This window comes from Prorops nasuta, unplaced genomic scaffold, assembly GCF_024137725.1.
Source record: "Prorops nasuta isolate Cenicafe-Biocafe unplaced genomic scaffold, Cenicafe_Pnas_1.2 PNAS00107, whole genome shotgun sequence".
Taxonomy (NCBI): Eukaryota; Metazoa; Arthropoda; class Insecta; order Hymenoptera; family Bethylidae; genus Prorops; species Prorops nasuta.
The window spans coordinates 36,664-48,081 of NW_027116904.1; the positions used below are offsets into that span (position 1 = coordinate 36,664).

At 33.8% G+C, this 11,418-nt stretch overlaps 1 protein-coding gene across 1 annotated transcript; it reads left to right on the forward strand.

The window, feature by feature from the left end:
* Positions 1–5,856: 5,856 nt before the first annotated feature.
* Positions 5,857–7,248, forward strand: LOC136784956 (putative nuclease HARBI1). The gene is made up of 4 exons (XM_066745916.1): positions 5,857–6,189; positions 6,253–6,551; positions 6,667–6,873; positions 6,954–7,248. The coding sequence occupies exons 1-4, from the start codon at positions 5,857–5,859 to the stop codon at positions 7,246–7,248; spliced, it is 1,134 nt and encodes a 377-aa protein (XP_066602013.1).
* The last annotated feature ends 4,170 nt before the right edge of the window (positions 7,249–11,418 follow it).

The window sequence follows — 11,418 nt, forward strand, 5'->3', positions numbered from 1 at the left end:
AGTCAGCCTAACAAACAGTGGCTCTGGGACGATGGACACCGATGTTTCCTCTATCAATGCTGTCGAGGGAAGAGAGAACAATTTTCTGGGACAACGACGAATTTGTGATGTAGGCTACCTTCTCGGTGAAATGTTAAAAATTTTTAATAGTCACAGTGAAAGGAAGCAATGCGAATTGAAGAATTTACAATTCACTAAAATTCGTAAAGTTGGTCTGTTCACAGAAATATTTGTAAGATGCGAAGAATGCAAGTTTACTGAAAAAATATGGTCAGAACCAATGGAAAAGTCAAACGCATCCGATCTCAATATGGCAGCTGTTTTGGGATCAGTTACTTGTGGAATTGGTCATTCCCAATTACAAGAACTATTTGCAGGCATGAATGTATCGACCATGACGGCAAACACATACAACAAGCGTATGGCAGTCGCTGTAGACCTGTTCCGTGAAACAGCGGAGAAAAACATGAAAGAAGCAGGCGATGTGGAACGCGGATTGGCGATTCAAAGGGGTGACATCATAAATGGTGTTCCATTTATTACCGTAGTCTTAGATGGCAGCTGGTTGAAAAGATCCTACGGCACAAAATATGATTCACTGTCAGGCACAAACGCGATCATAGGCAATGTGACCGGAAAAGTTCTTTTCGTCGTCATACGGAATAAATTCTGTACTCTGTGTACAAATGATGAAGTTAGAGGAGCAACCCCTAGAGAACACGTCTGCTTCAAGAATTTCGACAGAGGCACTTCTTCCGCTGCTATGGAAAGTGATGCCATAGTGGAAGGATTTAAAAGTAGCCTACAAATGCACGGACTCATTTATAAAACGTTCATCGCTGATAGCGACATTAACGTTCATAAAGCGGTTCTTGACAACGACCCATATAAGGATCACGGTGTCGTTGTGGAAAAGGTTGAGTGCACTAATCACCTTTTCTGTAATTTTTGTAAGAAAATAAAAGCGGTTTGGGGACACGACCCACCCTAAAGGGCCTATTAATAAGAATTTCACCGCACTTCGAAATTACATAAGATGCCATCATCTGGAGTTTAGATGAATAATCGAACATGCAATGGCAATTCGAAGTGCAGGAGAAGGCTCTCGAAAGGAAAAGGCTAGATTGTTGCACAACGACATTATGAAAGCGACGAATCTCATTTTTGGCCATCATTCAACATGCAAAGGTTGCAGCTTTGAAAAACACTGTGAAAAAATGAACGAAGAGGACAAAATTCATCTATTGAAAGTTCACGGCTTTTTTGACAAAATAGAAGCTGCGACCGTGCATCTGAGTCATCACTCGGAAAGTTTATTGTTGAATTATACGAATAATAAAGTTGAATCGTTCAATAATATTATTTGTAAAGAAGTTGCAGCTAAAAGAATTAATTTTGGCGCAAGAGGCCAATATGATGGCAGAGTATATGCAGCTGTATTGCAATACAACACCCAACAAACGCTCTCAGAAATCCACAAATATGCGTGTAAAGAAATACCTGCGGTGCTTTCGAAAGTTGAACAGCAGCGCCAAGAAAAGGTTGCACGCATGCGGCAAAGTCGCGAAGAAAATGGGAGAGAGCGTTTGTATGTCGAATCCAGTAATGAAAATAAATATTACGGATTATCTTCGCAAAAGCCTGATCTCTCACAAGAAGTTTTCGAAAGACATTGTGAAATTCATTTTCAAGAAATGCAGAAGAATCTCGAGAACTGGGAAGATATCGAGGAGAAAACAAGAGATCAAGCGGACTCACGGCTATGGTTATCTTTGAGGAAGAAAATGCTGACAGCTTCCAATTTTTGACAAATATGTCGCATGCGACCGACAACTTCTTGTGCGAAGTTGGTAAAACAAATATTGTTTTCGACTTGTATAAATAATGCGGCATTGCAATATGGCCGAGTAAACGAGCCGAATGCAAGGAAACAATTGGAAATTGTAATGAACATTTCAATTCACCGTTGTGGATTGTTTATTGATCAAGAATTTCCATACTTGGGAGCAAGTCCTGATGGATTGATAAATGATGATGGGCTTGTTGAGATAAAATGCCCATCGTCAGCGAAAACAATGTCAGCAGAAGAAGCCGTAGAGATTTTGCCAACGTGGAAGAGAGTTGTCAAGAAATGCGAAAATGGTTATGAAATGAACGAAACAAACATTTATTATTACTAGGTGCAAGGACAATTCCATGTTACGCGCAGAAACTATTGCATATTTGCGATATGGACGCCTAAGAGCATGTTGACGACGCGAGTCCCTCGCAATGACGATTTCTGGGAAAACAACATGAAGAAGCAGTTGACACGATTTTATAAAGAGTGCCTGCTTCCAGAAATTGTTGATAGTCGTCACAATCGTAACATGAGTATACGCGATCCCCAATTCATATTGGAGGCTAAGGAAAAGGCACGCATTATTAAAGAGACGAAGGAGTCGAAGAAGAATAATGCGTCGCAAAAACGAAAAGCAGAAGAAGTTTCAGAGGATGACGACTGCATCATGCTAAGTGTATCAGAACATAATGATACAATGGAAAGTGCAAGGAGCCGTCGATGCACCATTGAAAACTTAGCTGCAACTGTGGAAGATGTAGAGAAAATTGTTTCGCCCATCAATTCAAGATTGAATGATGACTCTCTGAATGAATTCCTCAGAATCATCAGAGAGACTACAGATATCGAAACAGAAAATCCTCTGTTTATTGCATACCCAAAATTAGTGAGAACAGCTACAAAGCCGAGAAGCATTGCGATACTCGGTGGCAATTGTACTGATCACTGGAGATGCATTTATGTTGAAAACAAGAAGCTTTTCGTTTATGACAGCTTACCAAACTGCAGTTACCAGAAGCTGTCTAATGCTGAACGAGAGTATATTAGAATACGGTACCCTTGGATAAGAATACGTCAAATGACATTTCCAAGGGTGCAACTTCAACCAGATGGTTGTAGCTGCGGCATATATGCTGCAGCTTTCGCAACCTCTGTCGCACTGGGCTACGATCCTAGCGAACAAACGTATTCAACAAATGTTTCCAAAATGAGGAAACATTTCATGCAAATTGTTCAGTAAAAACAATTGTTTGCTTTTCCAAACCAATAAAAGTGTTCATCTTTTATATGTTTTTCAATAAAATTTCTACTAAATCTTGAAAAGATTTTTAACAAGAAATTTATAAAATTTGAAAAACAGCTTTAATCTCTTTGGAGATTGAAGAAATTGGAAGCAGAGGAATCTCTTTGCTTATAGAAAATATTGAATTCACCAACACTTCCTATTTCTCTTTATGAGGAATGCTCATACAGTTTTCATGTTTGAAAAGAAGGAAGTCTGATCCAGTGCGGTGAATACAAATTTCTATAAAAAGAGAGAAACTTTTTTTGAGATTAGGAGGGGTTTTGGTAAGTACGTTTGCACTTTGTGAGCATTCCTCCATATCATTCAACCGAAGTTGATGATACCTGCCCCTCCAAAAGAAAAGTGAGCAAACAAATGTACACTGAAAAAAAATTTGCAGCTTAAAATTTTTTCTCGTTACCATAAGGAACATTATTTATTGATAGAAAGAATAAATTTATTGATATAATATGAATGATGAATAAATATTACTGCCATATTATATGAATAACTTAGTTCGGCCTATCAATAAATATTGTTAATTATTATAACGTATTGCGAATGTAAGTTGCAAAACATTTTTCAGTGTGTTTGCAAGATTCACAACGTGATGATGTCGGAAACCTTGCTGATAGCGGTGAGTACCACAATTCAATATCTATTTTACAATAATTGTTTAAATTTTATGAGACCAAATTCGTTAGTTACGGTAATGCAAATATTTCTGTATACAGTGTGATTTATTGTAATCCATCTAGGCGAATATAAGTAAATCTAATCGTTGAGTACAAAATATTAAAAACAAAGGTTATATGGTGTCGAACGTAAAAGAAGATGGTACGCTATTACTTTGGCTATCTCCTTTCCCCCTCGAAACTACAATTTTTGTTTGAAAAATGTTGTTATTCGACCATTACATGTTGAAAAATTTGTATGGATTGACTAAAATAAATCACACTGTATATATTAGAATAATATATATGGGCCATTCTACATTAGGCTGAAACTGGCAGCCAAACAAAAGCAAAGCAGACAACTTTTGAATCGGACTGTACAAGCAAAATTTAAAAAAAATCAATATATTTCAGAATATTAAGGATAATAAGCTTTATTTTATGAATATTTTCATAATAGTCCAGTCTATTAGAAAATTGCGATATGCCATTTATTCATTTTTTAAGATTTTCAGTAAATCATTGTTTAAATAATTTTTGCAGCTTCATTCAACAATTTTGTTGCAATTTTCTAATAGATTGCATGACGCTGAAGTTAGCAGCGACTTTCCAGCAGCGAATTACGTCGTCACATAAGCCAAAACTAGCGTGTCACCCGGTACACGACACATATAGAAAACCTAAATAAAATGCTAATATCAAATTACCTGCTAACTGAAAAACTTGAAAATTCAGTCGTATCTCTGCTTTCAGTGTTAAAAAAATCTAAAAAGGGAGTCGAGATCCCTAATGAAATTCATACTGATCAATGCAGAATTTAATAGGCTACAGGACTGTATGATTTTAAAAAATTAGAAAATTTTCCTGCTAGCCGAAAAACTTGACTAAATGTTGAAAAACTTGAAAATTCATTCGTATCTTGCTTTTAATTTGATATTAGCATTTTATTTAGGTTTTCTATATGCGTCGTGTACTGGTTGACACGCTAGTTTTGGGTTATGTGACGCCGAAACTCGCTGCTGGAAAGTCGCTGCTAACTTCAGCGTCATAAAGACTGCACTATTATAAATATGTTCATAAAATTGAAGCTTATTATCCCTAATTTTCGCAAAGATATTGATTATTTTTGAAAATTTTGCGTGTACAGCCCGACTCAAAAGGTTCATGTTTCGCTTTTGTTTGGCTGCTAGCTTTGGCTGCCAGTTTCAGATTTGTATTTGGCGTGAAATGCTCCATATTTATATTAAGTTTTACTATATCATTTATAATATAAAGAAGAAAAATAAGGCTTCATTTTTGTTTCAGGTGAACTGGTTTCTGAAGGTTTCCACGCGCGAGCCATTGGCCGTGAGCCGCGAGACACCGCGAACCACGAGTCACGAGCCTTCAGCCGTGAGCTACCACGAGCCACGAGCCACGAGCCGCGAGTAGTCAGCTGGGCGAAAGGGGAGAGGCAACCGCTGCTCGCAGTGGAAAATGCCTGTAAGCGCCCGGCTTATTCCCCGCCCGGCTACTCTCCTCTCGCGCAGTGGGTGGGGGAACTCTTTCCCCTCCAGCGTGCTACTCGCTAGCGGCATCGCACGTATGCTACTAGGAGCCGTATTCATAGTCCAGTCTTATTAATAAGATTATCTTATGCACAGTCTAAAGATGGCGCTTCAATTCATAATCATACAAAAACCAATCGCTTGAGAAAAGATCTTAAGTACTGTCTTCATGAAGACGATCTTATTTGAGAATGTATTGTTATGATTCATAATCGTGCCTTATTATGAAATATGTTCAGTCTTAAGCAGTTTCACTTTTTATATATTCATAGTCAAATAAGACTATTTTATTTGTCGAATTAGGCGGTCTTATAACCAAATAAGATGGTCTTCGTCAAGTCATGTCAGAAGACATCTTAAGACCAAGTAAAATCACAATCAGCGAATGGGTGCTTGCCTAAATACCTGAAACCAATGAAAATGAAGTAAAATAAAATCAAGGGTATTGGAGGGAGGTAGACATTTGTCAATTTAAAATAGTGGAAAAAGAAATATCAGTGCATTTCTATCATGGATAGTTTAAATATTTATGAAAATGTTGAATTAGACATTGAAGATTTAGAAGATCTCGAAGAGCTTGAAGATGTTCAAAATCTTGAAGATGATCAAAATATGAGGTTACGACTTCCAAAAAGATACATAAGAGATGCACAGGACCCTTTTGATTTCTATAGAAGTCATGAATTTAGAAAGAGGTACCGCTTTTCTAAGGGAGGAATAAAATATGTTATTCTGCCAGAAATTGTGGAAGGATTACAAAAATGTAATAAACGTGGTTTACCAAATCCTCCAATATTTCAACTACTGATTTGCTTACGTTTTTATGCAACTGCAAGTTTTCAGGTAAATAAATATCACCATATTTATTTTAAATTATTAAAAAATTTCATAATTTATAATTTATAGCTTGTATTGTCAGACATGGGTTTTGTGTCACAGCCCACTGTATCAAGAAGAGTATATCGTGTAACTGTATTAATAGCTAGGAAGTTTAATAAATACATAAAAATGCCCAAATCTTATTCAATACAGCTTGAAAACCATAATTTGTTTAAAGACCTTGGTAGAGGAAGTAGAGGTATTGGTTTTCCTTCTATCGATGGTGCAATAGATTGCACTCATGTGAAATTGTGCAATGTCAAATTTCAAAATATGAACGAAGTATATAGAAATCGAAAGGGTTACTTTTCCTTAAATGTTCAGGTATAAATTGAAATCATTTAATTTATGCTTCTATTTTGCTTTAATTGTATGATGCTGATTCTTGTAACACGTTTGTACTTTATTACTAAATACAATTTTGTTACTATATTTTCAATGTATTGTTGGTCCTAAGATGGAAATAATGGATATTATACCAGAGTGGCCTGGTAGTCAACATGACAGTCGCATTTTACAAAATAGTAGAATCTATATCAGGTATGAGCAAGGTCAATTAAAAGGTATGCTAGTAGGCGATGGTGGTTATCCTGCTCTACCATGGCTATTGACACCAATTCGTAATCCTGTTAATGATAATGAAATAAGGTAATATTCTTACCATTGATATTAAATAAATATAAATATTTATATGAATTAATATATTAATATAAAATAAATTCTTACAGTTATAACCTTATTCATAGCCGTACAAGGAATATAGTAGAAAGGACATTCGGTGTCTTAAAACGAAGATTTCCCTGTTTATCGAAGGGGCTAACAGTTAAATTAATAACTTCAACAACGATAATTGTAGCCTGTGCAGTATTGCACAATATATCTTTAATCTTCAATGATGTTTGGGAAGTAGAAGAAGATGAAAATGAAAATAATGACGATATAGTCGAATCAGCTCCACCACATTGGCAGCCAAGTGATGTATTTGCAGTTCGAGATGCATTAATTGCAAGATTATTCCATTAACTTAATGATTTTATCTTATAAAGAACTGACTATGCTTCATATATTTATATATGTACACATTTTTATTCTATTTGACTTATATAAAAGAATTTATCCTGAAATCTGCGAATTTAATAATTTTATATGAAACCTTAGTAAACTAACATATAGAAGATATTTAAAAGAAATTTCTCAATGGTTCTGATTCAACCAAAATAAAAATATTATTAATTGGATGCAAAGAATATTAATGACGTTATACCAATTTTAAATCAATAAAAGAACAAAATTATATTTATGATAATATTAGAAGTTATTTAAAACTATTAAGTAAAAAATAAATATTAGTTTACTATATTGTAAGGGAGGCAAACAAAAAATGTAACACTTATAAGAAAAATAAATGTATTAACACATAATTATTAAAATTGTATATATAAACTGAAGTATAAAATTTAAACTAAATAATCAGTCAACTAGTTTTTAAACATTTCAATATTTTAACTTGACAATAAGTAAACTCCATAAAAAAAGTTGTATTATACAGGTAACTGTATTGATTTACATGTACTACAGTTTTCTAAACTTTGGAATTGCTTTTCAATAAACTGTAACTTTACCATGTAAGTACGTTTTTCAATATTATTTATATCTTCCAAATGTTTAAAACGCAAACTATTAAGATGTTTTAAGTGATTTTCACGTTCTATACACATTTGTCTTTCATGACTTAGCTTTAATTCTCCCATTTCTTTTTCCTGTTTCATAACATTTTCAATTCTATTAATCTTGCGTATTTCTTGCTGATTATTTGTGTCTTCTATTCTTTTCCTTTTCTTTCTTTTGTTGACAGTGGTAGTGTTTGTTTCCTTTAAGTCTCTGTCATCAGTGTCATCTTCATTCTCATTAAAATTGTACGATGCTACTTTATTATCTAAAAATATGAATTATATATAAATAATAAAGCACTTTTAAATCATAGAAGTACTTTTACCATTATACTTACTTTCTTCGTCAAACTCCTCTAATACTAGACTAATATTGCGATTCTCATTACAATTGTATATTGTTTTTAATACAGTTTCTCCTTTATCTAACAAATGAGATTGAAGAAATTAAATTTCAGTATTATTAGCATTACAATTAAGGGCATTATAAACAACTATATAGTTACCTGTAATTTCTTCATCTGTCATATTAGAGGAAAATAACGTAGGAGCAGTTTCCATTAAACTAGGTACTATGCTTTCAATGTCAGGGTCTATACTAGCATTGGAACAACTTGGTCCTCCTCCTGTTTTCATCCTATGTTGTTTCTCAGCTGTTATAGCATCTCTTTGGTTATGCTTTAGATTTGTCCACAACTTCTTTAATTGCTGATATGTTCGCTACAATCAGAAAATATTATTTTATTAGCAGATTAGTAAGTATTAATGTACACAAATCTTTATTTATAAGAATTTAATTAATAATACATACATTCTGCGATACAATTAAAGAAGCATTGTATTCCTCAGTAATTTGCTTCCATGCACTCTCTTTTTCTTTTAGGGTAGCACTATCACTTTTTTTTGTTCAATTATGTGTTTGTATCTTTTCAATATTTCTAGAAATACTTTTTTTTTCTAATTCCCCATAATGCTTATACTTATTCATTTTTATTTTCAATCTTTTTAAAAACTGTTATACACAGTATATATACATATAATGTCTTACATATACGTAAAACAACTTTACAAATTTCAGAAGAGAACATTAAATATGAGTATATTTTATGTGATTTTAATAAGCTTTTTCTTATTGTAATAATAGAAGCGAGTAATAACGGTATAACCACTTTTAAACTAGCAAACGTTATCGTCAATCACAATAAATCATAAATCAAACTCGTGTAAATAAACATCATATTTTCATTGGTTGATCTAATCAATTCCAATAGAATTGAGCCGAAAATTTCCGAATGTTAAATAAGCAAATGCTTAGGACTACTTAGGAGACACTTGATGAAGATCATCTTACTTGAACAAAAACATCTTAAAACAAGAAATTCTTCATGAAGGCCTTCTTATTTTATGACTGTGAATACTACTTCAAATAAGGTAAACTTATTTAAATAAGGCGGTCTTTCTCAAGGTGGTCTTAAGACTCAACTTCAGACTAGACTATGAATACGGCTCTAGATGAGAGTTTTTTAAATTTCGGGCGAAACTGCAGCGCGTGGTAACTCCGTCGCGGCAGCGCAACGCTTGAGGGATCCCGTTAATGCCATATATATATATTTTTTTATTTTTCTTCTTTACTTATTTACTTGTACATGGTTTTGTTTTAATGAAGTACCTCCAGACTAAGGGTTAATATTATATTCCGAATAGAATATTGGTAATGAATTGGTGCATAAGCACACTGAAAAGGGAGTGTAAAAGACTCCATTATATAACCCTAGTCATTTAACTTTCTTGATAAGGATTTAGATATTGATGGACCTGGCTATGCCTTGCTTGACTTTGTGTTATCTTTTTGCTTGTGCCTTCTATATTTCCTACAGGAATAGTACAGCAAGTAATTAGGTTCTTGAAGGGCTAGCATTGGATAAATTGGGAAAGAGGCTCCTGTCCAACCAGACTAATTCATACATGGACTGAGGGTCTTTCGATTATCCCACATACTCAATATTCTTTAATATTCATTTTTCTTATATATATATATATATATATAATTACTTCCTTGTGAATAGTTATAACTTTATGGCTCTAGTCTTTATAAGTTAACGGTAGATTTGGGGAGAAATCCCATGTATAACTGTATAATTATCTTAACTTTATACTTGTAAATTGATAGACAGAGCAGTTATAAAATATAATTCTTATTTTAACTTTTATTAATATGTACTGGTAGTTTTCCTAGAGAATCCACTTTAATTTCACAGCATGTCACGTCCTTGAAAGTCTCAAGCCAGCAAGCCTCAGACTGGCTCATATATAAAGTTCATGAGCCTGGCGCTCTTTATAAGTAAAGCCTGTGTGCCTTTGCACTGATTTCTTGTTAAAATTGTGCCTTCCCCACAATAACAGGAATCATGTCGCAAAATGGCGCCGAACGTGGGGCATGCTGGAAATTAGAGAAGAGTATTTTCTCTTTAATATTTTCCTTATAAAATTAAATTCTTTATTAGATTTCATATCGGTTAAATTGAATTTTCTTTGAATAACGTTTATTCCTGAAGTTATAATATTGAGGATTTATATATGGATCTTAATGTTACAATTCAAATATCCTAAAGGAGTTTATTATTTGTGTATACTTTTTCTACTCGACCTAATAGGTCTTGATCGGTTATCTCCTGTCTTGCTGCTCAAGGGGAATCTGTATATCGACATTACAGAGCGAAATCTTGCGCCCAACGAAAGGGCCTCGTTTCGTAACCGATTTGAACGTTTATTCACCTTTTTCGAAACGCCATAAGATTATCTAGCGATCTGTGTCGGCCGATTTTTTAAATTTCTCTTTTCTTCAGTTTTTCATTTTTTGAAAAATCGGCAAACGAAGATCGCTAGATAATCGTCTGGCGTTTTCAAAAATGTGAATAAACGTTAAAATCGGTTAAGAAATGAGGTTGTTTCGTTTGGGGCAAGATTTGACTAATTTGTTGAAATATACGCAGAGCCGACAATAACAAAGGGAACGCTGGAACCTAGCTTGCCCTCCCCCCCCCCCCTTACTTGAGCAGCGTTTTATCTCTTCCCTTCCAAATTCTATTTACACATAATAATTACACATAATCATATAAGTTATACGTTATTTAAATTACAAACTAAATTACATGTAGGTACTTAATATTTGTGAAGCGTAGCTGTTTGTAGAAATGATATTTATTATTTGCTGTAGTACAAGTTGAATAGTGCTTCTGGAATGATCCGCAACATCCTTCCACATATTGTGTGACATGTATTTGATTAGTTAGTTCCTTTTTCTAATTTTCAACATATACCATTATTTCCTTGCTATTTTCAAATACACTGATATATGGATTTCCTTTATACTAATCAATTTTATAAATGTTAAAATGATAGGTAAACAAAGGCTCTATTAACTTTGAAGAATGTTCACATGAATTATTATACTTGTAATGGTTGGATCTTCTTCCATAGGATTACTTCTCTTTACATTTGACAGGATGATTTTCTCTTATAC